This window comes from Chiloscyllium punctatum, chromosome 42 (assembly GCF_047496795.1).
Source record: "Chiloscyllium punctatum isolate Juve2018m chromosome 42, sChiPun1.3, whole genome shotgun sequence".
Classification (NCBI taxonomy): Eukaryota; Metazoa; Chordata; class Chondrichthyes; order Orectolobiformes; family Hemiscylliidae; genus Chiloscyllium; species Chiloscyllium punctatum.
Genome location: NC_092780.1, coordinates 10,492,534 through 10,508,230, shown reverse-complemented (window position 1 = coordinate 10,508,230; position 15,697 = coordinate 10,492,534). Strand labels below are relative to the sequence as shown.

Sequence of the window (15,697 nt, the reverse complement as noted above, 5' to 3'; positions counted from 1 at the left end):
TGTGGTCGCAATAACTTTCACATCCTAACCACACTCTGGCTAATGTAGCTCCGAATAACTGAATGTATTAGTGACTATCTTTATACTTAAGGTTTGAAAGCCCTGCCAAACTGGAAACTTCCTCTCTATATACACCCGATCAAACCCCCTTCATTATTTTAAAGACTTCTATTAGATCACGCACCAGTCTCTTTCCAAGACACAATGGCCCAGATCTTGTTTCTGGCTAAAACACCAGTGCTAGTATGATATGACCTGAGCATTCCCTATACCTTAAGCTTTGCAACGTTGTATACCACAAAGACTAGGTCTTGTTGAGATAGATGTCTTGAAGTTTAGTTACAACACTAACTATTTACACTGCTTAAGATATCAGACTTGCACATAGTCGGAGATCTGTGATTATTAACTGCACAGAGTAAAGACTGGAAGCAGGTTACTGTTATTTTTACAGAAGGTGAAACCAGTATCTTTCAATACTGGAACTACACATGTCATGCTGTTATTAACTATCTTAAAAGTATGCTGTGTAGTTTTGAGATCTATGCAATAATACATGGACCCCAATTTATTGAGCCTTTCCTAATAGTCCTGGTTACCTCCTTTTTGTAGCTCGTTTTTGCATCTTCTCCAGTGCCTCTAAATGATTTTTATTGGAAATATACAATTATAGAATTTTATGGTACAGAAGGAGGCCATTCAACCCATTGCATCAATACTGGCTCCCAAAAGAGCGACCCAGCTAGTCCCATTCTTTAGCCTTCTGTCCATAGCCCTCTGGAGACTAACATTATGCTCAGTGTTTCAAGTGTTGTTTCAGCGTGTTTCTAGGTAATTTTAATAAGCATTTTCTTTCTGCAGTCCTGCTGTCAGAATTGTACAAAGCCCATTTTAGATGCAGAGACATCACTTTAATGTTAACTCACTTCCAACTGCTAAGGGGTGGAAATGCTGGTCTAACACTTTATCATATGGTGATTCACAGAGATAAATAATAGAGATTGATGAGCTTGTCTGACTTGGTGTAGTGGAAGTGAATCTTTTAAAAGGTAGAGTCAAATCCTAAACATTTGAATCTGCCCAAAATTCATTCTTTAATCTGATTAAGCACAAATTGTTGAGTGGGATCCAATTTGTGGTTAAATTTGTGATTAGTGAAGAACATCTCATTTTTAATTATCAAAGGAAATTAGGAGTCTATAAACGTTTTCCACTTTTTGGAAGGATCCAGCATGAAGTAGTTTATACAGATAGTACAGAATAAAGTTTCCTGACGCAATTTATTTTTAATAGCACTGTGGTCATATTATTTGCTGATGATAGCAACAGCGAGAAGATTGGATGAGAAGAAATCAAAGACAACAGGGCAAGGACAGATTTTCAGATAACCTTAGGTAACCTCACTTTTGAGAGTTCAAAGGCAGAGCTGATGCTGCTCTCTATAAAGTCAAGGGGTGCCAGACCCAGGATGTCCCTTCCTAAACCTCTCAACATTTCCCCTCCTTAAAGATGCCGCTGAAACATTAACACAGAGCAGAGCTGCTGGTTATCTGCCACGCTATCTCTTCTCGTGAGCTTTTGTCGGATAATGTTGCTGCAAAGCCCCTTGGGATATTTTGATTGCGTTGAAGGTATAGTAATAATTATCACTTTCATAGCCATTATTTCAATCAAAATAACAGATTAGTTTGACAATTGCATTTGGGTTTTGGTGTCCAATTTTTGAATGTTTTTTTTTAAATTGCATTCCTGAGTCAATAGATAGAAAAATGATGTTTTTCCCCAGGTGCTGCTTAGTTATGTTTGTAAAAGACAGAATACAATAATAAGTGCATCCCATGTGCAGTTTTGGCCTCCCTGTTTCAGAAAGCCGTGACGTGGAGGTGCCGGTGTTGAACTGGGATGGGCAAAGTCAGAAGGCACACCACACTAGGTCATAGTCCAACAGGTTTATGTGAAATCACTAGCTTTTGGAGTGCTGCAATTGATATGTTGGACTATGACCTGGTGTTGTGTGACTTTATTTCAGGTACGATCTAAATATGATTGAGGCAGTTCAGAGGAGGTTTATTAGATTTAGTCCCGTAATGAGTGGGTTATCCTTTTGAGGAAAGGTTGGGCTCATTTCCATTGGAGTGTCAAAGAGTGAGAGGTGGTTGGATTGAAATGTACAAGATCCTGAATAGTCTTGAGAAGATTGGAAGGATGTTTCCTCTTGTTGGGGAGACCAATGCTAGGAGGATACAAATGAAGAGAAATCATCTCCCTCAGAACGCAGTGTGATGGTGCCTGCTAAGGAAGAGAGCTCCAATGGAGCTGGAGTAATTTAAAAATGTTTAAAGACAGAGGCCAGTATCCAAGAGGAGTCATCTCAGACTGAACTGGTAACTCTGTCTCTTTACAGATGTTGCTCGACCAACTGAGTTTCTCCAGCATTTTGCTTTTTACTGCAGATGCTGGAAGTTTGAAATATTTTGACTTTATTAGATAGGTGCTTGTTAGGCAAGGCCATAAAATATGATTGTGGTTGATAGGAATAGTGGAGTTTTGAAGCACAAGCATATCAGTCATGATCTTATTGTGGATCAGTTTCAAAGGGCTGAATGCTGGAGATTAGAGACAAGAATGTCGTGCTGGAAAAGCACAGCAGGTCAGACAGCGTCTGAGGAGCAGGAAAATCAGTGCTTTGGGCAATCTGCCTGCTGTGCTTTTCCAGCACCACACTCTTAATTCAAAAGGCTGAATGATCTTCTTAGGCTCTTAGTTCATATTTCATATATGGGAAGGTGTTGCTGAATAGTCTTTCCACAGGATTATTAATCCTGAGATCCAGATAATATTCTGGGGACCCGGGTTCAAATCCCACCATGGCAGATGTTGAAGTTTGAATTCACTAATCTGGAATTAAGAGTCTGATGATGATCATGAAATTATTGTGGATTTTTGGAAAAGCCTGATCCAGTTCACTAATCTCCTTTCCGAGAACCAAAACTGCTATCCTCATGTGTTCCCTGATGCTCAGCAATGAGATTGATTCATAATTGTTCTTTGGGGGAATTTCATATCCCACAGTGGGGGTGGGATTTGGGGTTGAGGGGGTGAGGTGATGGCATGGTGGCTCAGTGGTTAGCACTGCTACCTCACAACACCAGTGATCTGGGTTCGATTCCAGCCTCTGGTGACACTGTGTGGAGTTTGCATGTTCTCCCTGTGTCTGCATGGGTTTCCTCTAGGTGCTCCAGTTTCCTTCCACAATCCAAAGATGTGCAGGTTAGGTGGATTGGCCATGCTAAATTGCCCATAGTGTCCAGGGATGGGTGGGTTAGCCAGGGTAAATCCAGGGTTAAAGGGATAGGATAGGAGTGTGGGTCTGGGTGGGACATTCTTTGGAGGGTCAGTGTGCACTGAATGGGCCGAATTGGACCGTTTCCACACTCTGGGGATCCTATGATGCTAACTTCTTGTGGCTCATGTACTAAAACACTTGGGTTTCTCTGCACCTTTGAATTCTGCAGTTGTTCTTCATTTAAGTAATCTCCACATTTTTGTACTTCCTGCCAAAGTGAACAACTTCATCATTTCCCACATTGTATTCCATTTGCCAGGATTTTCACTCCATCTACAGCCATCTGTAACCTCCTTATGTTTTCTTCATAATAGACGTTCCTATCTTTGTCATTTGTAAACTTGTCTTTGCTGCCCTATACATCATTGATATAAATTGTGAAAAGGTGAAGCCCTAGCACAGACCCCTGGGCTACTCCTGTCATCACATCCTGCCAACCAGAAATGCATACTCTGTTTTCTACCAGCCAGCCAGCCAATCTTCTATTCGTGCTAATATGTCAGACACTACAACAGAAGCTCCTATTTTGCATTAAATGCTTTGATGTGGCACTTTATCAAATCTTTTCTGGAAATCCAAGTACAGCATGTCAGCAGGCTCTACTTTATCCATTGCACAGATTATTCCTTTAAAGAACTCCGTTAAGTGTGATTTCTGTTACACAAAAACATTCTGACTTTTTCAAGTTACATTGTTTCTTTCCAAGTGCCCAGCCATAACCTTTTTAACGTTAATTCTACACCTTCCCACAACAGACATCAAACTAACTGCCTTGTTGTTTCCTGTTCTCTGCATCCCTTGCCTCCTTGAATAAAGGATTTGTATTTGCTACTTTTCAGTTTTAATGTATCCTTTCCAAAATGTTGTAACTTTTGGAAAATTAACATTAACAAATATCCAACCTCAGTAACCTGCTAGGAAGAAGTCTGGAGAACCTAGAGACTTATTGTCCTGCAGTTACATCAATTTGCTCAATCTCACTTTCTTTAGTGATTGTAATTTCAGTCGGTTCCCCCCTGCCGCCACCCCTTGCACTGCCTGATTTTTCAGCAGTTACTGGAAATTTTGTCTATCCCTAATAGTGAAGATAAGAACAAAATATTTGTTCACTTTCATTTGCCATTTTCTCCTTATCTACTATTAACTCCTATTATCAGTCTCTAGAACACTCACTTTACTTACACTTCTGTTTCTTGGATACCTTTTGGAACTCTGCCTTCGATTTTTATATTTCTAGATAGCATCTTAGCTACTATCAAGGCTTTAAGGTAAGGTCTAGTTTAACATGCATATCCATGACTTTATACCTCTGTCAGAATTATAGCATGCACATGGTAGGACTTGGTCTATGTGATGCAGAAGTGCAAGGACATTCAAAATTAAGTAAATAGATAAATAAATCATTGCTGTAAAAGCCACCCCAGTTCTATCTTTTCTATGATGAGTTTGTGATTAATGGCCTGGCCTGTTGTGGGCCCCATTCTTCAATTTGGCTAACACTTCAATAATAAATGAAGCAGAAAGTTTACTTTAAAATGTCAGTGACCAGAATAATAGTTCCCTTTTGATTCCAGCGCTGCTTCACATGATCTGCTGCCCCTTGTTCAAATCGATCACTTGCTGCTAGATTCTTCTGGTGGATCCTGTCCTGTGGGGTTTGTAATGGTGTTCTGAAGTTCCACTTAGTAACTGCCTTGCTCCCAGATCTGACATTCTTGAGCATTGGAATCCTGTCGGAATTATTGAAACACTGAAGCAATGCCTTATGCAGATGCAGTGGCCACACAAAACAGGGATTTAGCTTGGGGATCACAGCAGTGAATTTGGCACTGCAGCTGCACTTCCTTTTTAAAAAAAAAATTGCAGTGATTTATTGTTTGGTTTAAGAGTCGAGAAGAAGAGTTGTTCACCATTTTAAGTTTGCTCAGTTTATTGACTAGGCAGTCCTGGATTTGGCTGTAATCTCTTAAACTTCTCACATGTGATATGAGTCACTGGCTCGGCAGCAAGGAGAGCAGCCTGATGTAATCTACATTCCTGAGAACCACGGGTTGGATTTGATATTTCCATTCAAAGGCAAGTGGTCTTGCAAAGCGCAAGATTTCGCCACTTTGTTTTCCACTCCCCGTGTGCCTCCTGTTTGGGTTGGGGTGGGGGGGGTCGGGTGGGGTTAGTGTAGCTATCAGATGGTCCGGTTACCCTCTGACCTATTGATGCCTGTCATTGACCAGTTACTGACCTCTGGGGTGCCTCCTCTGCACCCTATTTTACCTATAGCCAGGACAAGGACCACACCAAGTGGGCAGTCCATTTGGTTTGACTATGAAAGTTGGCATTGGGCAAAATGTGGCAGCTGTGGGTGGAGAGCTTACTTTTGCAGGTGTCTCTCCCCCTATCCCACTTGGGATTGACTTTTATAGAAGGGGGAAAGGGCCCTTCTGCCCATTGCATCTGGGCTGGAGATCATCTGTTCAGGTTCTCTCACTTGGCCTTTTCTGCTCCAAAGTACTGCCCCACTTGGGTCACAATCTCTCCCCACTTTTTACCACTCTCCCCAGCCTTTAAAACTCATCCCACTTCCTCCCCATACCTCCCTGGGTCTGGGTGGGATGCTGTTTGGAGGGTTGGTGTGACATCAATTGGACAAATGGCCTGCTTCCACATTGTAGGGATTCTATGATTCCACCCAATTGTTACATAAGTTTAAATTCTTGTATCTGGTGAGTTTGTCAGTATTCTTACCTCCATGCTAAAGATTCAGAAATACTCCAGGAAGGTGTAGAGGACACAGATAAACAGACACTTTGGCAGCGAAATGCTGTGGCCAAGACTTCACAAAGCCGGGCTAGGTTTTCACTTGAGCTAATCAATAACAAATGACCTTCAATCCAAACGAAGTAGTCCAACAGGCGAATGCATTGCAATGGGACTTGGCAAGTGGCATATTGAAAGATGCCCCAGGGCTGAATTTTAATTCCATGAAGGAAGCCAAAGGAGCAGATGGTCATCCCATGAGATACATGCAGTGGCATGGTAGACTTGCAATGACTTAGATGCTTTAGCCTTATCCACCCCCAAAAATTGTAAACATTTAAAATGAGAGAATCAGAGGGAGTAGAGTGAAAAATGCAGCAGTTCTAATTTAATGGCTCATTCACTCCTTCCTCATAGTTCCAGGAATAATGTTTAGAATTCCCCCTCTGGTGTCTTTTACCCATTCTTGACCCAAAGACTCTTTGGAATCAAATACGGTGGAGCTAATGCAGGGAACACCAGTTTGACCTCAGCTGGAGTATGTGCTCCTTTCTGGGCACCGCGTATTGGGAAGAGTGGTCAAAACAAGAGACTACAGAAAAGATTCACAGGAATGGGTTGTTGTGTTGAGGAATGTCGGTTCCAAGGAAAAACTGGGGCTGTTTTCCTTGGAGAGGAGATTTGATGCAGATGTTGAGAATCGTGAGCGGCAGATTGAGAGAAACAATTCCCGTTGGTAGAAGGAACGCAAACCACAGAACTGCAATTTCAGGTGATTAGCAAAATAAAAAGCAACTGTTGATGTGAAACCGTAAAACTGCTTTTCAGCATCATTTAGAATCCGGAATCCTGAGCCTGATGGCGTGATGGAGAGAGATTCAGCTGATGCCTTTATAAAAGAATCGGAGAATTATCGGAAGTGGAAAATTTCAAGGCATCACAGACTGTAAGTTCGTTGGCAAAAGAAGCATTGAGGACATGAGGAAAATCTTCACACAGTGTGTTGTTAGCATTTGGAAGGCACTGCCTGAGATTGTGGTAAGGCAGGTTCAATTTGCTTTGTCAAATAGGATGTGGATTAATGAGAAGAATGTGCAGAGGGTAGGGGAGTGGCAGTCGGTGAATTGTTCCTTCAGAGAGACAAGCCTATCACAATGGGTGAACAACTTCCTGTGATATTCAGCTCTGTGACCAGTGTGAGTTAGAATAAGCAAAGCGCAACGGATGTTAGGTTCCATCTCCCAATATTGTGTTGAAGCCATAAATGTGGAATATTTGACATCCCTGTTTATTGCCTGTCCGTACCATGCAGCAGGTTTAAGGAAATGGTTCTAGAAGAGTTAATGCTGAAGTTGCTCAGCTGCATCAAATTTGACGTAAGAGTCTTTGGGTCAAGAATCAGCCAGTCTAGTATGAGATCCCAGTGGCGATACAGTGATCATTTCTGGCTAACCATAGTTGCAAATATGCTGAAACGGGGAATGTTAAAGGTACCTACTGCTGTCATGTAATAAACTGCACCTTCATATGTAACACTGCCTCTTGTTGAGACCCTTTTTAATGGATTACCTTTGTTTACCATTTGAAAATTAGACACCCTTAGACTCCACTTAGGCTGAGTTCTTGTGATACAGTGGTAGTCTCCTTGCCTCTGAGCCAGGAGTCTTGGGTTCAAGTTGGACGTACTCCAGTAGTGTGTCATAAACCTCTCTGTCTCCTATTTTCTAAGGACCTGTATCCCTTTGCTCCCTGCCCATTCCTTTATCTGTCTAGATACATCTTAAATAACACTATGGTTCCCGCCCCTATCACCTCCACTGGCAACACATTCCAGGTACCTAACACCCTCTGCATAGAGAACTTTCCACGCATATCTCCCCTAAACTTTTCCTCTCTCACTCTGAAGTCATGACCCCTAGTAATTGAGTCCTGCACTCTGGGGGGTGGGGGTGGGGTGGGGGGGGGGGGGGGGGGGAAGAAAGCTTCTTGCTATTCACCCCATCTAACCTCATGATTTTGTATGCCTCAATCAGGTCCCCCCTCAACCTTCTTCTTTCCAACGAACATAATCCTAATCTACTCAACCTCCCTTCAGGGCTAGCACCCTCTATACCAGGCAACATCCTGGTGAACCTCCTCTGCACCCTCTCCAAAGCATCCACGTCCTTTTGGTATTGTGGCGAGCAGAACTGTATGCAGTATTCCAAATGTGCCTGAACCAAAGTCCTATACAACTGTAACATGACCTGCCAACTCAATACCCCGTCCAATGAAGGAAAGCATGCCGTAGTCCTTCTTGACCAGTCTACTGACCTGCATTGCTACCTTCAGGGAACAATGGACCTGAACACCCAGATGTCTCTGTACATCAATTTTCCCCAGGACTTTTCCTTGTGCTGTGTAGTTTGCTCTTGAATTGGATCTTCCAAAATGGATCACCTCGCATTTGTTTGGATTGTAATCCATCTGTTATTTCTCTGCCCAGCTCTCCAATCTATCTATATTGTGCTGCATTCTCTGACAGTCCCCTTTATTATCTGCTACTCCATCAATCTTAGTGTCCTCTGCAAACCTGCAAATGAGGCAACCTACACCTTCCTTCAAATCATTTATGTATATCACAAAGAACAGTGGTCCCAGCACAGATCCATGTGGGACGCCACTGGTCACAGGTCTCCATTTTGAGAACCTCCCTTCTACTATTACTCTGTCTCCTGTTGCCCAACCGGTTTAGTATCTATCTATCTAGAACCCTTGACCCCATGCAACTTTACATTCTCCATCAGCCTACCATAGGAAACCTTATCAAATGCCTTATTAAAGTGCATATATATGACATCTACATCCCTTCCCTCATCAATCTACTTTGTCACCTCTTCAAAGAATTCTATTAGGTTTGTAAGACATGACCTTCCCTGAACAAAACCATGCTGCCTATCACTGAGTCCATTTTCTTCCAAATGGGTATATATCCTAGTGAGTTTTGAGAAGATTTGTAGCTCAGGTTGAGGTTTTGGATGTAGGTTTGTTCGCTGAGCTGAAAGGTTAATTTCCAGATGTTTCATTACCTTGCTAGGTAACATCTTCAGTGGACCACATGCGAAGCAATGCTGACAATTCCTGCTTTCTGTTTATATGTTTGGGTTTCTTTGGGGTGGTGATGTTATTTCCTGTAGTGAAGTCACTTCCTGTTCCTTTTCTCGGGGGGTGGTAGATGGGGTTTAACTCTGTTTGTTGATAGAGTTCCGGTTGGTTTGCCATGCTTCTAAGAATTCTCGTGCGTGTCTTTGTTTGGCTTGTCCTAGGATGGATGTATTGTCCCAGTCGAAGTGGTGTCCTTCCTCATCCATATGTGAGGATACCAGTGAGAGAGGGTCATGTCTTTTTGTGGCTAGTTGATGATCATGTATCCTGGTGGCTAGTTTTCTGCCTGTTTGTCCAATGTAGTGTTTGTTACAGTCCTTGCAAGGTATTTTGTAAATGACATAAGTTTTGCTCATTGTCTGTATAGGGTCTCTGAAATGACTGCCAGACTACTCAACCCCCTTGGCATCATGGTAGCTCACAAACCCACCAACACACTAAAATAGCAGCAAATGAACTTGAAAGACCCTATATATTCAGGGTATATATTCCTATTCCTCAGTATCTTCTCCAGTAGTTTCCCTGCCACTGACGTCAGACTCTCAGGTCTGTAATTAGCTGGATTATCCCTGCTACCCTTCTTGAACAAGGGAATAACATTAGCAATTCTCTAGTCCTCTGGGACCTCCTCCATGTTCACGGATCTGCAAAGATATCTGTTAAAGCCCCAGCTATTTCCTCTCTCACTTCCTTCCATAACCTGGGATAGATCCCAATCGGTCCTTGGAACCTATCAACATTAATGCCGTTTAGAATACCCAACATGTCCTCCCTCCTCATGCTGACTTCACCTAGAGTAATCAAAGATCTGTCCCTAACCTCAACATCCGCCATGACCCTCTCCTTGGTCAATGCCAATACAAAGTACTTATTAAGAATCTCACACATTTCCTGACTCCACACACCTCTTTCTTTCTTTTGTCCTTGAGTGGGCCAAACCTTTCCCTTGTTACCCTCTTGCTCCTTATATCTGAATAAAAGGCTTTGGGGTTTTCCTTAAACCTGCTCGCTAAGGAGATCTTTTAGCCCTCTTAATTCCTCGTTTCATGTTGGTCCTACATTCCTGATATTTTTTCCAAAGCTTTGTCTGTCTTCAGTTGCCTAGATCTTATGTATGCTTCCTTTTTCCTCCTAGCTAGTCTCTCAATTTCACCTGTCATCCATGGTTCCCTAATCTTGCCTTTTCTATCTCTTATTTTCACAGGAACATATCTCTCCTGAACTCTAATCAACCTCTCTTTAAAAGCCTCCCACATAGTGAATGTGGATTTCCCTTCAAACAGCTGCTCCCATTTTACATTCCCCAGCTCCTGCCGAATTTTGGTATAGTTGGCCTTCCCCCAATTTAGCACTTCTAGTCCCATTTGCCAGCTGGGCCTATATCCCTCTAAACCCTTCATATTAATAACATTTAAAAGGCATTTGGATGGATATATAATTGTACCAGCCTCCACCACTTCCTCTGACAGCTCATTCCATACAAGCACAGCCTTCTTGGTGAAAACGTTGCCCCTTAGGTCCCTTTTAAAATCTTTCTCCTGTCACCCTAAACCTATGCCCTCTAATTCTGGACTCCCCCCCCCCCCCCCAACCCGGGGAAAGACCTTACCTATTCACCTTAACCATGTCCCTCATGATTTTATAGACCTTTAAGATCACCCCTCAGGCTGACGCCCCAGTTAAAACAGCCCCAACCAATTCAGCCTCTCCCTGTAGCTCAAATTCTCCAACCCTCCAACATTTTTGTAAATCTTTTCAGAGCCTTTTCAAATCTCACAACATCCTTCCTATAGGAGGGAGAGCAGAATTGCACGCAATATTCCAAAGTGGCCTAACCAATGTCCTGAACAGGTGCAACATGACGTTTCGACATGCGCAGCTGTATCCTCTCGTGATCTAATGAACCTTATTCTCTCTAACAATCCTGCTCAAGAATGATCCCATGCTGTTGTAATCTAGGCTCACAAGAGAGGGTAGAAACAGCATTGAAGTTTGCTTTATCAGCACTGCCTGAACCAGATTCCATCAGATTTCACAAAACCGTCAGCACGTTGCTCGGTTCTGAGACATACTCTGAAGGTGGAAGGATGTTCATTTGGATTCTTTCTGCAATTCTATGAAAAATGGAATTCACTGCCAATGTAAATTGTTCAGAACAGTGGGTTTATTCCTGAGACACTCACTCCGTTCCGAACTGGTGCTTGTGTGTGCCCTATTTCCGGCATCTGTGCATGGACAAACGAAAGTGCATGGTCTGAACATAAAGCATCTCTCACTGAAATAACTTGGAAAAGCACTGAAATAAGTGGACCTGTTCGAAGGGTGAGGACAAGTAATCCAAAGGGATCCTGTTTTTCAATCCCAATTGATCTTTTGAAATCTTAATAAACATAAAATGCTGGAGAAATTCAACCGGTCTAGCAGCATCCATGGACAGAGAAACCAAGTTATCATTTTAAATCTAGTATAACTTCTTTGGAATTGAAGGAAAATGAATGGTATTCCATTCTGAAGGAGAGTCTTAGTTGTAGAGTCATAGTGATGTACAGCACAGAAACAGAACCTTTGGTCCAACTCGTCCATGTGGAACAGATACCCTAAATTAATCTAGTCCCATTTGCCAGCATTTATCCCTCTGAACCCTTCCTATTCATTACCCATCCAGCTGCCTTTTAAATGTTGTAATTGTACCAGCCTCCACCACTTCCTCTGGCAGCTTATTCCATACATGTACCACCCTCTGTGTTTAAAAAGTTTACCCTTCAGTCCCTTTTTAAATCTTTTTCTTCTCACTCTAAACCAGTGCCCTCTAGTTCTGGACTCCCCACCCCAGAGAAAAGACCTTGTCTATTTACCCTAACCATGCCCCTCATTATTTTATAAACCACTATACGGTTACCCCAAAGGAGCAGTTAATGTTTGAGTTTAGAGTCAGACTGTTTACTGTTCCTTTATTCACAAATATGGCCAGATCTACTGAGTTTCTTCAGCATTTTCTGCATGTCGTTTAGCTTTCCAGCATTAACTGTATTTAGCTTCCATATGATACAGTCCCCAGACTGTGAATGGTTTCTGTTCTTCAGGATGTTCATTAGTCAATCTGTACGCTAGTCAGAACAACACAACAACAATACAATATAAAATAATCATTGATAAGGATATGCAAATGATTGCATGTCAGATCTTTTAATATTGTTCTGGTGACTCATTGCTCAGATAGATGTTCATAATTGGAGATCACCTGTAATTATGCAACTTGCAATCTATGGCTACGGACCTAGCCCTGACCTCTGGCATTTCATACACGGTGGTAATCTTAGTGATTTCAACAGCTCAATTAAAGGATTCAAGGCCGGGTTTTAAAGAGCTTTATCGTCATTGGACCAGGCTTGTCAAAGAAAAATTAATGTGCTAAATATTGCACCAAACTTCATGTCATTTTGGATTAAAATTTATATTCTCACATCATGGGTGCATTCTGGGGCAAAACTGCAGCAAACTCTTCAATCTGCCCTGATAAAGGAACGTTAAGATAGCATAAAATGTCCCACGTGATCCACCAGATTAGGAGAGGGGAGGATCAGAGCCAAGTCAGAAAGAAGTGAGTTGGTCTTCCGGCCAAAGCAGGCGATTTAAGAGTGACTTTGAGACCGAGCAGCATGGGAGCAGAAAGTTTAGGAAAGACGGTATTGCACGTGCAAGATACGCAGGCCCAGAGGAGGATTTAGGGCTATTCCGAAATGTGGTGTAGTTGGATGAGCTGTGGTCTTATTGAATGTTAAAGCAGGCTCTGGGCTGAGTTACCTACTTCTGATGTCCTTATGTTTGAATGTACGCATGGTGATGGAGATGGGCAGCACTTGGGGTAGGAGTTTGGAAAGTAAACCAGAGACGGAGTGGAGGGAGCAGGTAGATTTGCAAGCCACCTGACACTAGCAAGGGGTAAACTGTAGAGGGAGCCATTGCAAGCCTGAAGCTACAGGATGGTTTATTTTATTGTTTTGTGAATTTTCTTCTAGGGTATTCTAAACGAGGATGGCGTTGCAAACTCTGTAAAATTAATGCTCACCCACAATGCGGAGAAGGTGCATCTCGGCAACAGTGCATCGGAAAGCTGGTGAGTGTTGTTCAGAAACTCCGTTGACTGATGGAGAACCATCTTAACCATTCTGTCTGTTGGATTGTTGCGATGCAGGCCATTCAGCCAATTGTGCCAGCACCGTCTCTTCAAGCGAGCATTTGCTGCCGCTTTGGTGTGACAAACTTTTTGGATCTTGCAGAGTGGAAGTTTGCAGTGCTGCTTTTTATTCATGTATCCTTTGGAATCCTATCCAGTCAGAGTAAATTTGCCTGGTTTGAATTGAATCAGTTAAGTAAGATTGACAGTTATTGGTTTTTGCTGCATTGCCATGCCAACCATAGTCAATCCAATAAGCATTCTCCTGTCATGCCGTATCAATTGTTGGTTCCTTTTTGGAGTTTGGTTTTCTTGTGGTTCAGTCCTGAGGCACAACGTTTCAACTTCACGTCACTTTTCACTAATGTTAAATGTCTATGCTACCAAGCAGTGAATTTAGACAACTTTCAGAACAAACGCATCCCCATAGTATTATTCCATCAATGAGTGACAGCAAACAAATAAACTTGTATTTATAAAGCACCTTTTAGAATAACTCCAAGAGGCCAGTATCCTGTCACTAAGTCACCCTTTATTTACCGGGGGAGAGCTCTTGACACTGATCTAGCTCCCTCAAAGAGAGCAGAACCTCTTGTTAATATGTCAGCCAGGGCTCCCTGATTGGACCAAATTAACAGCCCCAATCAGGGAACTCCCATTCTGTGAGGTTCACCTGGCCCACCTCATTATAATGACTACACCATTCGTGAGCCTAAGGCACTCGATAGCCGAAGGGGTACATTTGACGTGTAGTCAATTTGCACACAGCAAACTCTCACAGCACTAATGTAATAATCAACAGATCTATGTTTTCTGGTGAATGATGCTTCCAAGATTTACTCTCAGAGCTTTGTGTTGGCATTCAAAAGTGGGAGAGTGTTTTACTCTCTAGCACCACCCTTCCTTGCTTAATGAGCAACGTTAACGTTTTGTTCAACAATAACTAACAGGTAAAATCAGCTTCGAGAAGGACATAGCTACCTGCTCCCTGAATCAAAAAGTACTTGAGCTCAATGATATGAGATAGTGAAGGAGCTGTTCTTGAGTTGAGGCGTTCTCCCTCCAGGCGTCAGGTGGTAAGGGTTCGGCGACTACTGTATCCATTGCACCGGATGTGGTCTCCTCTACGTTGGGGAGACAGGATGCCAACTTGCAGATCGTTTCAGAGAACACCTCTGGGACACCCGTACCAACCAACCCCACAGCCCCGTGGTTGAACACTTCAACTCCCCCACCCACTCTGGCAAGGGCATGCAAATCCTGGGCCTCCTCCATCGTCAAACCCTAACCACCTGACCATCTGGGGGAAGAACATCACCTCATACTCCACCTTAGGACCCTGTAACCACACGGGATCATGTGGATTTCACCAGTTTCCTCATTTCCCCTCCTCCCACATTAGTCCCAAACCTCCAACTCAGCACTGTCCTCTTGACCTGTGCATCACCTTTCCCATCTTTTCCGCTCCATCCTCCTCTCCGACCTGTCACCTTCTCTCCACCTTCATTTACCTAAGCTACCTTCCTCTCTACCCCACCCCCCTCCCATTTATCTCTCAGCCCCCTTGGGCCACAAGCCTCACTCCTGATGAAGGGCTTATGCCTGAAACGTTGACTCTCCTGCTCCTCAGTTGCTGCTTGGCCTGCTGTGCTTTTCCAGCAACACACACTCAACAGTGAATGGAAAAGTCTGAGGAACATTGATGTACAGAGAGATCTGGGTGTTTAAGTCCATTGTAACCTGAAGGTGGCAATACTGGTCAATAGAATGGTCAAGAAGGCATACTGCTTTCATTCATTGGACAGGGTATTGCATACAAGATGCAGCAGGTCATGTTACAATTTTATAAGACTTTGGTTCAGCCACATTTGGAATACTGCACACAGTTCTGGTCGCCACATTACCAAAAAGGTGTGGATGCTTTGGAGAGCATGCAGAGGAGGTTCACCAGGATGTTGCCTGCGATAGAGGGTGCCAACTATGAGGAGAGGTTGAATAGAATTGGATTATTTTCATTAGAATGACAGGTTGAGGGGGGACCTGATTGAGGTCTACTAAATCATGAGCAGTATAGATAGGGTGGATAGCAAGAAGCATTTTTTTCCAGAGTGGGGGACTCAATTACGAGGAATCACTAGTTCAAAGTGAGAGGAGAAAAGTTTAGGGGAGATACATGGGGAAAGTGGTGGGTGCCTGGAGCGCGTTGCCAGCAGTGGTGGTAGGGGTGGGAATGATAGCGTCATTTAAGATCTATCTAGATAAATAGATAGATAGAT

At 43.0% G+C, this 15,697-nt stretch overlaps 1 protein-coding gene and 1 long non-coding RNA gene across 3 annotated transcripts in view; one reads left to right on the top strand and one right to left on the bottom strand.

Moving 5' to 3' along the window:
* LOC140465718 (uncharacterized) overlaps positions 1-15,697 on the bottom strand; it is a 149,029-nt gene that overhangs the window by 21,498 nt on the left and 111,834 nt on the right. The window lies entirely within an intron of this gene.
* The window catches only part of LOC140465717 (SH3 and cysteine-rich domain-containing protein 2-like), a 134,335-nt gene that overhangs the window by 65,298 nt on the left and 53,340 nt on the right, over positions 1-15,697 (top strand). For both annotated transcript variants that reach the window (XM_072561373.1, XM_072561374.1), the window contains one exon: positions 13,264-13,361. In XM_072561373.1, the coding sequence (XP_072417474.1) occupies positions 13,264-13,361 (98 nt within the window). The remainder of the gene's footprint in view (positions 1-13,263; positions 13,362-15,697) is intronic.